Raw genomic sequence first — 18,819 nt, forward strand, 5'->3', positions numbered from 1 at the left:
AGAGTCAAGTAGGAGACCAGGTCCAGCAGTACATGCCGCAGGAACACGATTTCCAGTTGAACAGTCCTAAGGTACACAGGGAGTGGTAACAGGGCAACTGTGGCACTCCACAAAGACCCTGTAATACTCTGGCCAGCACAGCTTTCGTGTCTCTGGTCTCTTGGCCAACTGCTTAAGCTGACCGAGACATTCTACATACCGATGCTTTGTGCATGTTCACTCTCCTTGTCCTAAGCTGCTGTCAAAGCGTAGCGTTCAACAGCTGCTGGTGGACCCATTAACAGATGTAAACATGGTCCTGCACTTTGGGATGAAAAGGGCCATTATAAGCGTCAGTTACATTATACTGCACGATCAGATCCATGGGCAGGTGGCAGAGAGATCAGGTTGGGTCAGATTTATATCGCTCTAATCCTCCTTCCAATGGAGACCACGCTATGAATATTTTAGCATCTGACCAGGCGTTAAAATTCCATCATCAAAGTTATTTCTTCTCTTCAAAAAAAGTGTTATGATTTGTATTTACAGGAAAGTCTGATCGAAGGAGAAGCTAGACGAAAGAATATTTAAACCCCGAAAGCGAAACGGAACAACAGACCCAGAATAAAATTTCAAAGCTATGTTAAAATCAATTTCTCTTCCAACGGCCTTTGCTTAGACTGCATTATGTGAATAAATACTCTGAAGTTGCATTCAAATAGTAGAAGATAACTGTTGTGTGGATTAGATTACTAGTTTACGTGTAAAAAGAGCAACATTCTGGTCCAGCAGTGGGGACTCAGCAGCACAGGGTCTGCTTTGTGTCCTGCAATGAAAACTTGGACGTGACAGCTTTTGTTTCACATGTACAGACAACGCCTGGACAAAGGCACTGTCTGATCTCACTAGTCTCTGGATAAAACGGTAGTACAACTTTGTTAAAAATCAAGAATAAACTTACTGTTGGAATTAATTCCACTCCCACTTCAATAGCCCATGTATGAGACACTTTCATATACTCTTTTCTTACTGGTTCACGCATTAAAAACTACATTTATTTTAAAAAGGTATTTACAAACTTTACAACAGTTAATATATTTTAAAAAAAAACATGAAAATTTATACACCTTGCTTTACAGACTTAGTAAATCATATGTCATGTACCCAGAGAGATGCAGACTCTCTTTCCAAAGCTTAGCTCCTACTCTGTTCTTCAGAGCCAGTTTAAAAGCTGTATCTTTTGCTGATTCAATTAAAGAAAGGGGGGGGGGGGGGGGGGGGGGGTATTTGCAGTCCGCAGAGGTGGGTGTTTAGTTTAGCTAAAGGATCACATCCAGGATCTCAAAACACATTCACAAAAACACGTTACACAATATCCATATTCTCCTGAATTCAAGACAAACATACCCAAAGGTTTAACACGTCATGAACCCTTTATAATACCGACAATAAAAAACAGACATCAATTAATACCATGCATGTTAGGGCTGAATTTCAGAGCTGCTGAGGACTTACACCTCTGTTTAAAAAAAGACAAAACCTGCAGACCATGCATGTGAAAAACAGGTTCCAAGCATGCAGTCATGCACATCCAGGGATTTCTCTGACAGCCTGAAACCTGAACCATCAGACCAATACAGCATAAACAGATGCTTTTCACCTTTTGTTAAGCTCCTCTGTGTTCCTTTGTGTGATCTCTGTTAGTGCCCTAAAGGTGCTTTACTGTTAAAAGGAGCAGATTAGGTGAACCTCACCTGCTTTTGAAAAGCCCCTCTCCTGCCATGCAATGAAATCCCATTACTGGTTTACTTTTTTCTTTCTGATGTAGTCCTAGGAAAAGCTCATCCTGGTCCACTAGATAATTTGGTCTGCAACAGTAAATGTAAGATAAGAGGTTTTAATTAAAAGAGACAAAAAAAAATATTGAAAGAAGGTAGTAATGGGTCAGGAATGTTTTCACTATATATATATAAAAAAAGATTACAGTTAAATTACAGACATCTTAAACTTATTACTTGCATTTACAATTATAAAAATAAATAAGGAGAGAAAATCTGGGCTGTTATCACTACAAATCTAACTCACTGTTAATCTGTGGAACATCCACTGGGCTGCACAGCGTGAAGGTTATTAGATGCAGGTTCTCAAACCCCACTGCATATACATTACAGGATTTTCTGCCACTGCAGATCACAGAGCTGTTCTCACTGGAACTGGTGTCCTTTCCTAATCCAATAATCCACTGAAATGGAAAGCTGTCTCTTTCTCTCTTCCCCTGGTGTGGATTAGAGCCTGTAACATTTTTAAAGGAATTTATCCCAGCATGACAAATTTTAATTAAAAGCTCCAGAAAACAAGTGTTGAGCATATTTATCAAAAAAAAAAACCAACAAAAAACCCAGCCCTCTAAGACATGAAATTTAACACTAGCTTTGAACAGCACGACTATGAAATGGGATTAGATTTTGTCTTCTCTGCAGACGGGATATTTAACTTTGAGATTTGTTTTATTCAAAACTATGGATCGGCTAGAAATGCTGCTGTTTGCTTTCATTTCTGGTGTGCAGAGATGACATCATTACGGACGAGTCCCCTGCTCCCGTTTTTAGCCCTCCAATTTAAAAGACATGAGATGACATTTCCAAAAGCATCCAATTAACATGGAAAGATGATGCTCATTTTGAAAACTAAGTAGTGAGACCTTAAATTTGCTTTCAAAATTCAGTCTCAGAACTTCAGTCAGGCAGGTACCGTATCAAAGAGCAGGTAGGTAACCGTTAAAAAATAAATAAATCAGGGGTCTGGTGGGATTTCTCTTCAGTGTGGGCACTTAATTCCTCTTAATTAAAATTGGTCAGGCCCCATGCTTATTCACACACTTAAATGCCCAACTGCCTTTCAAAATCTGACACTTAGAAGACAATGCTTTTTTCTAAAACTGGCACGAAGCCCTAAACCATTTAAGCACAGGACCGAAATTCCATCTTGTAGCTCCAAGCAAACTACGCTGAGAATGTAACTCTTGACATACCACAGCCAGCAAAACATTTAAGAAAACCCAACGCCTGTTTGTGAGTGAGTTTGCTGGAAGGCAAGAAGGAGAAGCAGGAAGACTTTACAGCACTTCAGACTCTAGAATACAAATAACGCTTAGAAAGCAAAAAAAAAAAAAAAAAAAAACCAACCAAAAAAAACCTCTCACCATTAAACCCCTTCCTGGCACAGCAAATTTGCATTTTCAGCCCCTAATCTCTCCGGAAGGGAAATGTGCTCACTCTGTCCTTCAGCATCAGCTGTTCCTTCCCCTCCAGCTAAGGGTGATGCCCCCTTGGATGGTGATGACACTTGGACAAGTGTCCATCTGGCCAGAACACAAAGGCAGCCAGAAGAAAAGCCTGGACTGCGTGGACAGCAAAGCCAGAGAAGGAACCTGCCAGGTGAGACAGCGCAACTGTGAGGCAGCGCAGATGGGAAGGGACCTCCCCTGCTTCTTAAGGAGCTAACCCTATAGAAAAAGTACAGTAGAAGCCAAAGATCAAAATAGAAATGAAAGGCCTCTTGAAGCCACTGCTGAAATCACAAAGCACTGAAGCTTCCTGGACTTCTGGGGGCACTGGGGTGCTGCTGGGACTCTCCAGGTGACTTGGGCACCTCGCTGGCTCAGGTATCGGCACAGAGGAGAAAAAACACTGTCCTTATTCCTAATGACTGGCAGCTGCATGATCCAAGGAAGGAAAGGAGGGGAGAGGATAATTAATCACTCCCACGCTAGGTACTCTGTTCATAAACCTAGTCCATAAAACTGCAAACCCCAGCAGTCAGGACCAAGACCCCTCCAGTTACAGAGCATTACGTCAAGTCATTAAAGATCAGCTGAAAAATTCTTCCTGAGGTCAGACTTCCTCTAGAGAGGTTTTTCTGCATGAACCAGTTCCGTCCTCCAGGAAAAAAACAACTGCTGAATGCACAAGGTACACCTACGAGTTAAAGGTTATTAAAGCAGATGAAAAAAAGGCAGGGAAATAAGACTCAAAAGTCACTGGAAACCAAAATACCCAAACCTGATAGCTAGGTGGTCTACCCAGGACCGACAACCCCTTAGCTGGGATTGCTACAGCCTCCTTTGTTTCTGCTGACTTACCAAAGGAGTTAAAAGCCAACCTGCTCTGAAAAGGTACCTAGACCGCGTAACAGGCTGATGTAGGGTAGGGACAGGCACTGAATTAACAGCAGGTGGTGTTCAGATGTGCTTTTCTACAATTGAGATCACGTCCTGCTGTTCTTCCTAAAGCAAAATTCTCACCACAAAGTTCTGGTTCAAGTGAAGTTTCAGAGGATCCTTCAGTTCATGACGTGCAGCAGAAGGCAGACCGAGTTTACAAGAAGAGGAAGAAGCGGACAAAAAACGAAAGACAAGAAAACCCTGTGGTTTTCAAGTCAAGCAGCATCTATGTCCAAGAACATAAGGTGGAGCTGACAGTGCACCAGGGAGAGGGGGTGAACCATGCTCAGGGTGTCCAGAAAGGTTTCCAAGATTTCCCCTGAGAAGGCAACGACCCAGAGGCAGTTGTACATGTGCTACAGCAAACACGACGGCGGGTGCATGCGGCACAACTGCGGCACCACTTCCAACACGTCTCCGGCCTCTCTGTGATGAGAATCTGTGTGACCCCTGGGTGACAGCTGTCTCTTACGGAGCCCTGCAGGCAGCAAAGCCACCACAGCTTCTGCAGGTTTCCTTCACTGAAGCCAACGTAATGCAGAAGAACCAAAGAAAGGACTACTTCTGTCTCAACAACAACAAAAAAAACCAACCCTAGGGTTTCATTGGCTTTATTTTTCCCTGAGAAAGGCTTTGCTGAGAAAAGCTTTCATCAGGTTTAACGACCTTCAATTTTTCAGTAAGGTAATGAAACCCATTTAAGTCATGCAAGCAGCATAATGGTGCAGTGGCCTGCAAAAAACCCCCAACCCAACAGTATTTGTACCTACTACTGTGAGCAACGTCCTCAGCAGCGCTTTTAGTGGGTGTCCCCATCTCCTACCCGATAATCAGAAGCTAAATGAGAGCTACAGTTAACAAGCAAAATTATTTCCTGGAAGAGAGAACCGATGACAGAATCTTCATCAATACTGATGATAAATTAAGAGGCCGCAACCTGTAAGCAAACAGCCAAAGTTTTGTGCAGGTTCAGAAACTTGGATCCAAATTCCTCCACTGGTCCCTCTTTATGATGAGGTTTTAGGAAACTTTGGACTTTCCAAAAAGTTTGAATCTAAACTTTGCAGGCAAACTCCCATATTTCCCAAGTTCCACAGTGAAAGAGAACAACAAGTTATGTTTCTCCCTTTCCTGGAAAACATCAGTAAAAAATAACAGCCCCCACAAATGCTGTGTTTATAAACAGGCAGCCACACAGGCAGAATAGCAGGGCAAAATATTCTGCCTGAATGTGACAAGAGAATTAATTCTTCCCAATCAAGAAAACCTCAAATTTCACTGGCTTTGCTGCTGCTGGGAAATGTGGCACCATCAGGCAGCTGCAACGGGGGTCCGGGGGAGAGATATACAAAGATAGTTTCAATTAAATAGCTTGACGAGAAAAGTGAAGTTCTTCACAAGGCATCAGTTCCGAAACAGGCAGTTTAGAGAATCCTGCTCCACACAGCAAAAAAAGAGCTGCGATCTTCAGAGTCACCTAGATCTTCTGAGAGTAGAACAGAATAGAAATGCACTGCAAGCGAATTTTTAACTGAATTGTTTCTGGTTTCAGCAGGACAGAAGTGCCCTGTAAGCCCCCGCCCCAGGGCTGCAGCCCTGATAACAGAGCTCAGAGACACGCAGCCCTGAAAGCTGCAAGATGCATCTGCCATGAACTAATCGCAACTGGTGACGTCCTGGTTTTTAACCTGGAAGATTTCAGTGGCAGCTCAGGCACAGAGAAATGCTGTGTCTAAGGCCCATCTGGTCCTAATATAACAAAATTTGTGTCAATTTTTTGGTCACTATGCAACCAGGAGGACAGGCTATTCTAACAGTGGGCAACAGCCTTTTCCTGCGCGGATCACGTGAATTTAAAAACCTTAAAACCTAAGATCGTGTCATTTTTTCTCTATACAAGTAGAAAGAGTGATGCTTAGACAGAGCAGGGAATAAACAACTTAAAAGAAAAATTAAACAGTTTATCCCATCCTCCATGGGAAGAAAAGCTGCAGAAAGCTGGACTAATCCAAGCAACAGGAAATTAGGTTAATTAGCAAGTTTTGCACATGCATCCCAGATCTAAACTGCTCCTTGAAGTCTACTGGTGGTTACAAACCTAGGTGAAAGGAGGCTAGGGAACAAAGTGCAAGTACTGCCACAAAGGGGTAAAAAAACAGACAAACAAAAAAAATAAAAAAAAAAAAAGAGGATGAGAATTATTTATATTTGTGTGAATCCACCCAGCCAAAGTAAAGGTTATAGTTACTATCAGACTTTGTTTCTGAGGTCAGGATGCATAATTAGTTTTGCACACTCTATCCTCTCAGATTTGCTGGTACCAGTATGGTGCTGGTACCAATTCAGCTTCTACTCTTCTACATATTCCCAGGAGAGAAGCAACTTTTTACACCCTATTAAAAAGCAAAAAGATGAAATATTGTACCAAGCCCCAGATACAAGTGCAAACCAAGCAGGTAACATAATGCAGGGAGGAATATCAACTGCTCTGTAGTGTTAAAACCAGAATCAACAGTGAAATTATGACAAAATACTGGTGAACCTAAACTCTCCATTGGGAGCAAGCAACTGCCACGACTCGAGCAGTGATGGTGTAAGGCAGAACGTCTGCCCTTCATCTTAAATACATATGATGACTAGCAGGAAAAAAAAAAAAAAAAGACTTCTTATTCTGCTAACAATGCTCAGGTCTCTGCCTGCAATCAAGAATCTTAGGAGACTGCTCATCATACACCGGCACCTGACATCTCACAACTTCGGAACGGCTGCGGTCTGCTTCGCTTCACGCAGCTCAGGGCTTGGCGATGCTTCAGGGACAGGAGGGATCAGGGCACAAGCACAGCTGTAAAGCTGTACCGAACTTCTGTGCAAATACTGTAGGGCACAGCTCACACTGGCGTGGCTTGTTTCAAACACTGGTGCACATCGCTACCGTGCCAGGTTTACACTAGGAATGAGCTGCCGAAACTGCATCAGCGGAAAAAAAAACCTCAGGAGAGACAAAGACTAAAGACAGACAAGAATTCCAGCAGGGTGACTTCTGCAATGCGATTAGTGTCTCAATACTGGAAAGATGAACCAGAGGTTAGGGAATACAGTCACCAGCACAGTTCCTTTTGGTATTTCCCAAAGAAAACTCCAAGGGGAGTGAACGGAATGGCAGTGAGATCACCCAGCCGTAAGGTCAGAGAGCCCCAGCACGTCAGCAAAAAGAAAACGTCCATTTCACTGCAGGCGCTTGCTGTTACACCAGCAAGTGACGGTCCTCACTGCAAACCTTGCTCGGAAGAGACAACGCTTGATTTTCTGGTTTTTGGGGGTGGCGGGGGAGGCTTGGCTTCACGTCTGCTGGGTAGCGGTGGAGCAACCTGAGAAGGTAAAACAAAAACACACAGAAAAAATAAGCCATTACTGGCAAGTTAGGACATTTTGCTTCACCGAACAAGAAATGCAAGAGGTCCCGTACTACTTGATGTGTTTTTCAGGACCAAATCTTTGAATTCAGCCTCCCTGTACTACATCAAATTGATGACAGGGGCAAACAAGGACAGATCCCCAGGAAATAACAGAAGCAGATGCCTTTTAGTTGCTAGAATATGCTTTAGTTGCAGAAAGACTTTAGTCGCTTCTGACCTGACTTCAAGTCAGAGCCATCTGTCCCTCCGTCCCACCTTTTGTTTATCATTAAAATGGCAATAAACCCATCTTCCTCTAGGTTTCAAAATTCAACTATTTTTATCTTGCTGGTTCGTTGAGCTGCACCAAGTAGGGGCCAAAAGGATGTAAAACGCTTCCAAATCAGAATGCTACAACTAACTCCGTGAAACGGTAGCAAGTGAAGTTCTACTAAGGCATGCCACAGCTTTCCTGCCAGGCACAGGGGCTTGTAGGATGTTTCTAGTTCTTGCAGAAAACTGCACTAGCGGGCTCCTTCAAGTCTCTGCTCTTTTTAAGGGGCATCCTGTAAACAACTGAGATGCAAAAGGCCAGGTGAATGGGAAACTTGTGTGGCTTACCCACTGGCTTAGCCAAAACTGTCAAGATTTCAGGAGTATTTCAGCTGAAGGAGGACAGAGTCAACTTTACAACAACAACGATGTAACAAAACCCTTCAGAAAATACTTTTACAATCTCTCTTTACAGCCCTTTGAATCCTTTTCATTTGGCTGCAAGCCAAGGTCAATGTTGCAAGCCAGAACATGTTAGTAATTAGTTTTCTTACAAGACTCAAGGGAAAGAGGCTCTTTTATTAATCCTCTTGAACCAGTGACTCCCACAGCATCCCTAGAGCTGGCATATTTCTGCCATTCATGACACCTACAGTAGCTATACTGTCCTTTTTCAGAAGCACAGTCAATTCTGACCCAATGAAGGGCAAAATGGAAAACCTCCTATTTATCCCATGCATCAAGGCTTTATGCAGTGTACATCCCTCTCTCTCTAACAGAATTAAGTGATGAGCTCTTTTCTTGTCTTCCTGCGCTGTGAGAGGTAGCATATTTTAAGGGCAGTCATCCTTTAAATTCTTTTGGGGCAAATTCCGGTTCATCTCATTAAGGTACTCTGTAAATCTTCTTTGCAAATCAGACTGGGGAAGACATCCCCCCGCTTTCACAGTTACAAAAGGATGCTTTCTGTTGCTGCACATTGGAGAGCAATTAGTGTCTTGGACCAGAAGCACCTGAATTTCAGGGGCAGAAAAAATGATTCTGATACAATGAGCCGAGTCCTTGCACATTAAGTACCTGTGAGCCGTTGGGCATCCCACAGTGTAAGAGAAACATTAGTGATACAGGGTAAAGAAAAGTGGCAATTTGATGTTCCTAGAAGATACAGGGTAAAGAAAAGTGGCAATTTGATGTTCCTAGAAGGAAACCAACTCCACGAAATGGAGAAAAAGGCTGTGGCTAAGATGGTGATATAATACAGGCTGGTTTAAGTTACTAATGACACATAGTTTGAAAAACTAGATTCTTCTGAGCTGAGGACTCAAAAGGAGACATTTGTAATTTCTGCAGATGTGTGAATTCTTTCCCCTTCTTTTTCAAGACCAGATTACTGCGCTATTTCACATTGATCATGTTTTTGAAACTTTTCAATCATTGTGCTTTGTTTTCAATATATCTTCCCACCCCCACACACAGTTTGCCTAACCGAGGACAACACAACTCCCACTTGGAAAAGAAGGGACTGCACTTGATGGCCTTCTCCTGAAGCAAAAAACTTTTTTTATTCTTTTGTGGTTTCAGGGAGTGAACCAGTAAAATGATTAGACAAGTTTCAAGTAGCACCACCCTAGAAGCAGCTTGGAAAATTCCACTGGCGTTTCTTTCTCAAAAGCTGTTCTCCAAAAAAGTGTCAGCTCTCATTTCCTTACCTCCACAGAATTCCTCGGGTTGCTGTTCTCATAGGGTTTGCTTTTGGGCGGAGGTGGGGGTGGGGTGCTCGGTAAGCTAGAAGTTGCCAATCCATCAGCTTGCAATGAGGGAAAACCTAGAAGCAACAACAATAATAAGAAAAGACATTAAAGTAGGTGGAAAGGGAATGGGAAATGGGATCGACCATGTAGAATTTTAAGGGAGATTCACTTCAGATCTCGTGCTTTTGATCTGCTAACAGTTCTCTGCTGTAGCAGCTAAACCCAAATGGATCTGTCAAAGTCAAGTCACAGTTGTATCTCCCTGAAGTTCAAAATGCCCAGAAGAGTTCCATCTTCATCAAATGAATCTAAGCGTATGTGAAAAATGCATGCCTGAGAGAACAGAAAATTGAATCCATTATCACATCTGCAACGTTCACTGGGGTCTCCTTTCAGCCTGGGCCTCAACCTGAGAATTCACTTTGATTTTAACTCCAGTTGATGGAGTAGATAAGTACCCAAACTTCAGAAGAATTCCTGGGAAGCTGTCCTGGTACTAATGGCAATTAAAACCGCTTGCTAAGTAGAAGAGTGAGGTTTCACATTCCTTTCGCATATCTTTCTTCATATAGTATTCCTGCATTTGTTTGTGTTTCTCGTTGTCTCCCCACTCCTGATACCCATTTTTTTGGTTTTAACCCTCTCACGATAGTTTTATGCTTGTTTAGTACATTATCTATACTGGATTCTGACTTTATCTATACTGGACACTGAATTTATAGCCACCTAAGAGGAAGGACAGTCAGGTCCTACACATGATCTTCTGTTCTTTTAAAAAAAACAGCAGTAGAGGGAGAAATGCAACGACAAGCAAGGAAGCTGTCAGTGGTGACACTGGAGCTGTATTTTTACTTCAGCCGTATTTATATGTTGCTCCAGAATTAACGACAGGGCTTACTGGAAAGTAACTGCGCCAATTAGTCATTTTGCTTATTGTTCAAGATAAATTCCGTCTCTTTCAGGTGTAACATTTACCAGTGAGTTTCCAAGCTGCAGTGCAACTTCTAAAACTTTTTTGCCACGTGATGAGGGTTATTGTTCGTTAATTAACAAAGCCTTCAGGGCTTGCAGAGAAAAAATTCAGCCTCGGAGCTGATTGGAAATACCGTGCTGGATGGCTGCGGTTCCATCCAGCGAATTCACAGGAGATAATCCTCTACTATGTGCTGCAGCTGCCTGACGGGATGCATTTACAAGCATCTACACTGATGACACGTGACGTTCACCTTGAAGTTCAATATACCTTCCCACAAACCAGTACGGGAGAAAACAAAAAAGAAACTGAAAAAGATCAAAACTGTTCTCTGGAATTTCTCTGATATACTCAATTTTAACAAGCGATACGTAAGTCACAAGTATGACTGCCGTGCCTTTGATAACACTGCCAAATTCTGTTATCTCACCAAGATATCTACCAACATTAATAGCCCACAGTCGCTTTCTGTGAACGACTGCAGGGCAGTTCTTCCCTCTTTCCCTCGCCAGTGAGGCTTCCCCAGCAAACACACAGTAATTCCTACTGCCAGGTACGGCCCCGACGGATGCGGCAGCTGCTCTGTAACAGAACTCACTTTGGGTTCTCGGGGTTTTGGGAGTGATGGGTGGCGGGCTGCGAGGCGTTGGCTGCTGGAGTGAGGAACCCTGAAGCAAAGTCAGTCTGTTGTCTCCCAGCTGAAGACTCTTTGGCCTTTGTGCTTTTCCTGACATGCCCTGGTTGAAACAAAGAGCAAACCAAACTTTTAGCAGTCAGCAAGGTGGCTGCACGAACATCAGCTCATCAGACCCGACACAAAGGCATCAACACGCTCCAGAAAAGCCGAGCAGGAGGAGGGAAGGTGCATTCAGGTGAAACGTGAGAGTGAAACCACCGCACTGGCTAAGCCATGTCAGAAGGCATATGCTGTGCTCCTCCGACACCTCCAGTGTTCTGTGGGACCTTACTAACTGGGTATCAATCGTAAACTGTTTTTAACAACCTTAGTGCATTAACTAAGAAGGGAAGACATCAGGCTGAAAAACTGCGGCACTTGATTAGCAGTTCTGTGAACAAATGTGGGGTTGGGGGGAGAAAAAACTTTTTTCCAAGAAGAATAAAAGATGATATTCTGGGTGCAAGCCAGGACAGCTGGTATCATCCAGCATACCCTTAGCGCTGTGAAACAAGTCTCAACCAGGCTTTACAGAGCAAATCCCTAGCAACTGGGACTCGGGAGATGTCGTTCCAGTTCCTTCCAGCGTCACACACGTCTTCTGCGCTCTTCAGGCCGCCAGAACAAGGAGCCAAGAGTCCAATGCAAGAATATGATGGTCCTTTTAAATAATAATTTATTGCTTTACGGAGAAGGCTGTCACTATAATTACTGGGCTCTTTTAGAGATCTGCGGGGTGAGAAATACTGAACTGCTCAACTGAAGGGACCACACGCTGGTGTACAGTGAATATAAAACTTAAAAAGACCAAAGCTGCTGGACATACAGCAAGCCTTTGGTTCCCTCTGGCTTTCAAGCTCCCGAGCAGCTTAGTCAAGAGCTGCATAAAATCAGTCTGTCCAACTCTTGTGCTGCACGACGCAGCTATGGAACAGACCCGCTATAAAGAACAGCTTTCCCTGCACTCTGCAATGTTGTTAAGCAGGAGTCGAACCCTTGACGGCTCATTTGCTCCAGTAAGCTGATCACACATGGAATCTGCCCTCAGAGACACGAGGGGAGCCGGGAGGGTGCGTCTTCTGTTTTGCATCTCGCTGCAACGCAAAGTCTTGGACAGACATGCCTTACTGTCCTAGCGAACCGGCCGATACAGATGGGCTTCCTCCCAGATCTTTTCTCTCGAGTTGTACTTAATAAAGTGATCAGCATCTGACATCACAGTTTGTGGGTTAAACCCGTTTAATTCAACGGCAGCTCTTCCAGGGGCAGAGGGCCAGGCCTCCTGGACCACTCATATTTACAACCCCAGATTTTCCACTTGAGTGGGAAGCCTGTCAATACCGAATGACCTGATTCTAGAACCAAGTTCCCCTTTTCATAAACAAGCTGCAGACTCCAAGTGCTGGCAGCATCACTCAGATTTGATGAGAATTCCTGAATATATAGCAGCATAACCTGTTCCTGCCAGATTCAGTTGAGAGCTTGGGAGAGAAAGGGAAATAGAAGAACTCATGTTTTCTCATTATTTATGCAGCCTGTGTTAAGTCAAATCAGTATCACTGAGCCATTGGCTTAAATACTCAGATCCCTAATTCTCGCATACTCTGTGACAGTGTAACACAGTCTTTGCACAAAGCAGGATAGTACTCCAAGGTCATACAACTCTACTTTTGGGCTGAAACTTATCCATTTGTATTAGGTGATCATTCCAAATCCCACTGTCAACCTTAACGCTTAACAGTCTCCAACACATTCCTCATTATAATGCTCCTGTGGGGGTATAGATTCTCTTTTATTCCTCTCCTGCAAATAATCTGCTCAAGGAGTAAACACTCCTGCCCTCACACAGGAGGTCTGGAGCAGAGTACAGGCTGGAAGAACCAGTTTTTCAGTCCCAAGCTGGTGACCTAACTAGGAGATCTTTTTTCATCTCCCCAGTCTATCAAACTGATCTTCACCTTACAGCACATTTGATTTGTGCAGTGATGCTGACTGATAGCAGCTGAACATCTGGCTTGCCAGCTGGATTTTGGAGTGGGCTAGCAGTATCTGTTTGCTCCAACAACAACAGAACAATTCTACGTGGTGCTGAGTGCACCACACAGTCCTCGGCTCCTAAAAAGGAACAAGAGCACTGAGCACCTAGATGAAACACCGGTGCCTCCTGTTTCCAGTTTGTACCTTAAGCCAAACTGCAGTTGGGTCTGTGACACAAGTTTTCCAAATAAAAAAAAAGTCAGAATTAATCAGATGACCAAGGCTTTTGGTATTTGAACCCCTCCCACCATTTAATGAAGTTCCCAATGACAAGCATGGCTGAAAGGAACGGAAACTCTACAATCTCCTGCTGTGGATTTTATTATTGCTTTTTTAATTGGGTTTTTTTTTTTTTTACCATTTTGGAAGTCAGCTCCGTTTCTGGCTCCTTCTCTACAATAACCTGAGACTTGCTAATACTCCACTCCTTCCGCTTCAGTTTGCTAATCCGGTTATCACCATCATCCTTCATGGGCAAATCTTCAGCTCTGGGTCCTGCTGATATTCTTCTCTCCAAGAGAGGCTCCAGAATAGATCTGTGGCCCACACCAAAACAGCAAAAAAGCACGAAACATTAGTCCACCAGACATTTAAAGCACTGTCTGTTAAAAAGCTGTGATCTCTTTGTCTGCATACGAGATTACTGTGAAAAACGGAGTTATGACCACAGAATTTTCAGTAAGATTTGTGCTCGTAAGCTACCCTAGAAGTTTTAAGTATTGTGTCTTAGGTACAAAGTAAAGTGTGATCTACTTGCAGAGGGAGCCAGACTGGCATTTATGCTTAGCCCTGCCACCGAGTCTCTGTGTGACCTTAAGCAAGTCACCCAAACTCCCTGGTTATCACAGATGCAAACCAAATGTACACAAAAGTAATAGCAGGAAATGTTTCCATGTGTGGCAGCTCCTTTTAATGCCATGTATGCACCTGCAACCAGGTAGGTGGAACAATCACCCCGTGACGATGCACCCCGTTGCAGACCACAACAAGCTAAATTACCTTGTAATATCTTACAGCTGTTTTCCAGCGTTCCTGCAAAACAAAAATACTGTGCACCTGAAATGCACTGCCTCCATCCCTCTTCAGTATCACGTAGATAATTGTGACTCCTGAGACAGACAGTCGTGGGTTCAATTCCCAGAACTATCCCTAGCTGTGCTTCAAACTCCCTGTCTGTACAACGGAATAACAACACTGGCCTCCATTTAAAGTTTTAAATGCACAGGTATCACTACTCTGCATGGAATAAATCCTCATTTTAAGAGTAACTAATTCTGGCAAAGGCATATCCCCACTCTTGTAAACCACATGTAAAGGCTGATTACTAACCCATCTGAACCTGGTCTGGAAGAAGTGCTATCAGATGACGTGGAAGATGTAGAGACCACAGAAGATGCCACAGATGTGACAGAGAGCCGTCTCAGTGTGGAAGACATGATGTAGGGCAGCACAACAGAGCCTGACCTGCTCTGTTTCCTTTCGGTGAGGGAGGGAGGCTGCAGACAAACGCACTCGTGATAAATCACTTAACACTAACTCACAAGTGGGAAAGGGGAGAGTTGTGTTTCTGTAAGGTAAAAACACTAAACAACCGGGTACGCTTACCAAAGTTATCACACCGTACTGCTTCTCCACCTTCTTCTTCAGCTCTTTGAAACAGGCTGTCAGTCTGTCATGGAGAGGCTTCAGTTGTTCTGTCAGCTTCTCACCATGGATCCTAATCCCTTCTGCCAACAACGGCATCTAAAAGAAGGAACCAAGTGAAGCTCAAAAGGAAAAACCGGCTCTCCTGTTCCAGGAAGGAACACATTAAACATCTCAGATGCACTCGAAGGACTTAAATAAACATGGTTTGACTCTGCAGAGGCAAAAACCACCTGATCATACAGTAAGGAAGCTCATCTACCGACTCTTAGCATCTTACGCTGTGGTAATTTGACTGTTTGAGCTCCACATGTTCAACGAACATCACATTTTACTCATCTATACCTACAGCTCCCTCTTCCCCGCTCAGGTCCCATATTCTGCCTTGGAAAATACACACGTTACATGTTGGAGTTTCACTCCTTAGCCCCCAGAGCTGTATGATTGTGAGGCAGTTTTAACTGGGCTCTGTTGTGTGGAAATATGAAAAAACTGGTCCGCAGGGATGCAATTTGCATTACAAGAAAACAGGGCAATTCTTCATTTCCATGCAGGTCAAAATAGACAATTTTCAATGGTCAGACCAACAAAATACTAGGTCTGACTGTTTCATGAAAAGGTAACAGATATTTTGTTACACTCATAAGGAAAAAATCTATGCCACCTTGGCAAATATTTCAAAATAACGTTTCAGAGCAACACAAGATACATGGGACATTCCAAGCCACACTTCTAGAATACACTTTCCTTCAAATAAAAACCAATCGGACACATATCTGGGTTGTTCTTACAGCATTTATCTGCATTCTCTCGCCAGAACAACGATGCTGGAACTGATCTGCACTCACATACAGTGCTTCCACTTCTTTCCCACTACAATACCTGTAGAGCAATTAGTTGCTTAAGCAGTTCAATTTTATCTTGATCTTCAGGATGTTCTTGAAGATACTTCTCTGTGAAGAAGGCCTGAAAGCAAAGGGAAAAGCTAAAACAGACACGACACATTGCTTTCACAGTTAACTCTGAGCCAAAGATCCCTGTACTGTAAAGACAATTAATTTCCATTACTACTCTAATTAAAACCAATTCACTTCCATTACTTCTCTCGTTAAAACCAAATTTTGCTATTTCCCCGACACAAAGCTGAGGGACAAACCATGGTTATTTGCTGAGAACTGGGAAGAAAAACTTTTTTTCTGTTTAAATAAATATGACTACTTTTTCAGTGAAACACAGATATGTAAAAAAAAAAAAAGTCACTTCATTGGAAGGGTTTTCTTCAATTCCAATTCCCTTCTCATAAAACTGAATTGCTTTGAATAACCTAGGTTGTTACTTGTCACTCAAACGCGAGTAGCAGATCCAGTCTGTTGAGTTCTCACTTCAAAAAGTCTTTAATTTTTAGCATTCAGTGACCTACAGTACACAACGACACGCAGCCAACCTCAGCTGCAGAAAAGTGAACAGGACATCCCCTGCCTGCGGTTTCCTTAAGCTCTAAAATTTAAGTCCAGCGTTTTCACACGGGGCTTGTTACAAAGATGCAGCAGAAATAAACATTGTGTTGAGGTTTTGACTCAACAAAGCACCTTCAGTCTACACTTCTTATGTGTTTACCTTTAACCAACCCAATCTGGTACCAGTTTGAAGTTGAACAAACACAAGTACGCCCTCCTGGACTGAAGCCGCCAAATTGTGCCGATTCACATTATGTGCTACAGTGTATTACATTGAAATGCATCACAATTCCCAGGCCGAGGAATTTCATTTTTCTTTTTCTTAGATAAAATCCCTAGATATTTTTCATTCGGTTTTAAAACGCGCCTCTGATCTATTTCAGCCTCTGCATATATTTCTTCGTCCTGCGTTCCATTACCTGGACTGTATGTCCAAGTGTTTATAGGTCTAGTGGTATGATTATGAAAAAGGCTGATGTCAAGAGGAGGTGAGCCTGGGAAAGGACTGCTGGGTATGTCCCAGTGGATTTTTCTTGAAAGTGTTTAATTATTGCAAGAAGAAAGCGCATGTTAGAAACACAGACTTTGGCTTTTGGCTACAACGAAACAACTAAAACTCAAGATTTTAGCCGCCCACAAACACCAAATGTTCTGATCTTCAGCTGAAACAGGAAAATATGAACCAGAAATGAGTATTTCCAGATGTGGTTACAGATACTCCGTGCTTCCTAGTTATAACTGCTTTCCCACTTTCGTAATTCTAAACTTTATGTCAACCTTAATTCATAAAATGGGAGGATGTAGGGCCAAATTCAGCCCTGGCAAAGTATGCAGCTCCTCTGGAATCAGCAGAGTTAGACCTCAGATAAATCAGACCCTCTCCCATTTAACTTTTGCACTTCATTTCATGTGACTGGAGCACATCTGAGGAGAATTAAATGCTTTAACACCATCCATTCAGTTTATGGAACTAAGCAATGTATTTCGTGCTGGGAATACCATCACTAGATACTGGGAATAAACAGCTTAAGTTAAACATCACAAAAAGGGAAGGACATACACTATTCAACTGAAGTTAACTGAATAAACCCGGATAGGAAAGACTGTTTTTTTCCCTGAAATATACGCTCTTTACTGCAAGACTCTAAAGACAGATTATCTGCTGGAAAAGAGAAATCCTTATTTGCCTTACCATTTTTTGTTAATACAATCGAGAAACGCTAGCTCTTTTGCTTTTGTTAACTTGCACTGTTCATTGGGCTGACCAAGCACCTCAATGCCCCCGCAAGCTAAAATCATGTTATTATCATCACCGTAAACAAGGCCCAGAAGGGCTGGATCATTCGTTTCTGTGGCGATGCACACCACTAACCCCAAACACGAAAGACACGGGGTTTTCCCACCCTGCAGGCTAGTGGAAATCTCTTATCATTGCTCTTTTCTTCATTGAGCTCTGAGCACAGATACGACTACAAAATGCAAAATGGAACTGGAATCTCCTACGTTTCAATCCAGGTCTTCAACACCGCGGAGGTCAACAGACTGAGCTAGAGATAAACGTGAAACGGACCTTTTCATAGTTGGTATATCCCCCCATGACCGCTGGGTCCACGATCCCATTCAGGAGCATAGAGAGAGGATGCACAGGAAGACTCCGGTCCCAGACATGCTGCTGGACGATGTTGCTGATTTTCTCGTTGGTGAGCTCCATTGTTTCGATGGCGTTCTCCAAAGGGCTGACCTCTTCCTGACAGAAAGAAGAAACACAATAAACCTTCAGTTTTCTCCCCTGGAAGTCAAGTAACTCCTCATATACAAATTACAGCCCAATAGTTTCCAGCAGAGGATTTTGGACCCCCTGTGCTAACTATCTTGTCACCCACAGATGAATGCAAGAATGGTCTTTAACCCGAAGGAACAAGAGTTCAGGACTTGAGTGCTGACTGTGGAGTGTGTTGCAGCAGTAACCACCCTCCCACGTGTTATACAGACAACACAGAACTTTGCTGCCTGGGGTAAAGCTGTCTGCAGATGCAAAATGCAAAGGACAACAAACACATCCAAGAAGATATACATCTGCTTTTACCTGAAGCAGAAGTTACTGGTGTGCCACATCCAACAGTGGAAGGACTAGCTGTCCTAACTGTTGCAAAACTCTCTACTTCGCCAAGGATTGGAGGGGATGAGACCCAGCCCATCTGCAGAACTCACCGTTGTAATCTGTTTAACTTCAAACCACTTGAGGATGCCTGGAAACGAATACGCTGTCGTGTACGTCGTCCTTTCTATCCACATATTCTGGTTAGAGAAGGAGAAAATTCCAAGAGGTAAGGAAAATATCGCTGTTGCAATTCAATTCCCTTCTGTGGTAGAGCACAGAACCAGGCTTCCAGAACTAGCTGGCAGGACTTA

The 18,819-nt window shown here is 43.2% G+C and overlaps 1 protein-coding gene across 1 annotated transcript in view; it reads right to left on the reverse strand.

Moving 5' to 3' along the window:
- Nucleotides 1-565: 565 nt before the first annotated feature.
- DOCK5 (dedicator of cytokinesis 5) overlaps nucleotides 566-18,819 on the reverse strand; it is an 86,183-nt gene continuing 67,929 nt past the window's right edge. The window contains exons 44-52 of the mRNA XM_037371669.1: nucleotides 18,619-18,705; nucleotides 17,978-18,154; nucleotides 15,833-15,916; nucleotides 14,912-15,049; nucleotides 14,636-14,802; nucleotides 13,665-13,842; nucleotides 11,192-11,330; nucleotides 9,579-9,694; nucleotides 566-7,569 (exon numbers count right to left, since the gene is read on the reverse strand). Of these exons, the coding sequence (XP_037227566.1) occupies nucleotides 7,468-7,569; nucleotides 9,579-9,694; nucleotides 11,192-11,330; nucleotides 13,665-13,842; nucleotides 14,636-14,802; nucleotides 14,912-15,049; nucleotides 15,833-15,916; nucleotides 17,978-18,154; nucleotides 18,619-18,705 (1,188 nt within the window). The 3' untranslated portion in view covers nucleotides 566-7,467. The remainder of the gene's footprint in view (nucleotides 7,570-9,578; nucleotides 9,695-11,191; nucleotides 11,331-13,664; nucleotides 13,843-14,635; nucleotides 14,803-14,911; nucleotides 15,050-15,832; nucleotides 15,917-17,977; nucleotides 18,155-18,618; nucleotides 18,706-18,819) is intronic.

Source organism: Falco rusticolus, chromosome 20 (genome assembly GCF_015220075.1).
Source record: "Falco rusticolus isolate bFalRus1 chromosome 20, bFalRus1.pri, whole genome shotgun sequence".
Classification (NCBI taxonomy): domain Eukaryota; kingdom Metazoa; phylum Chordata; class Aves; order Falconiformes; family Falconidae; genus Falco; species Falco rusticolus.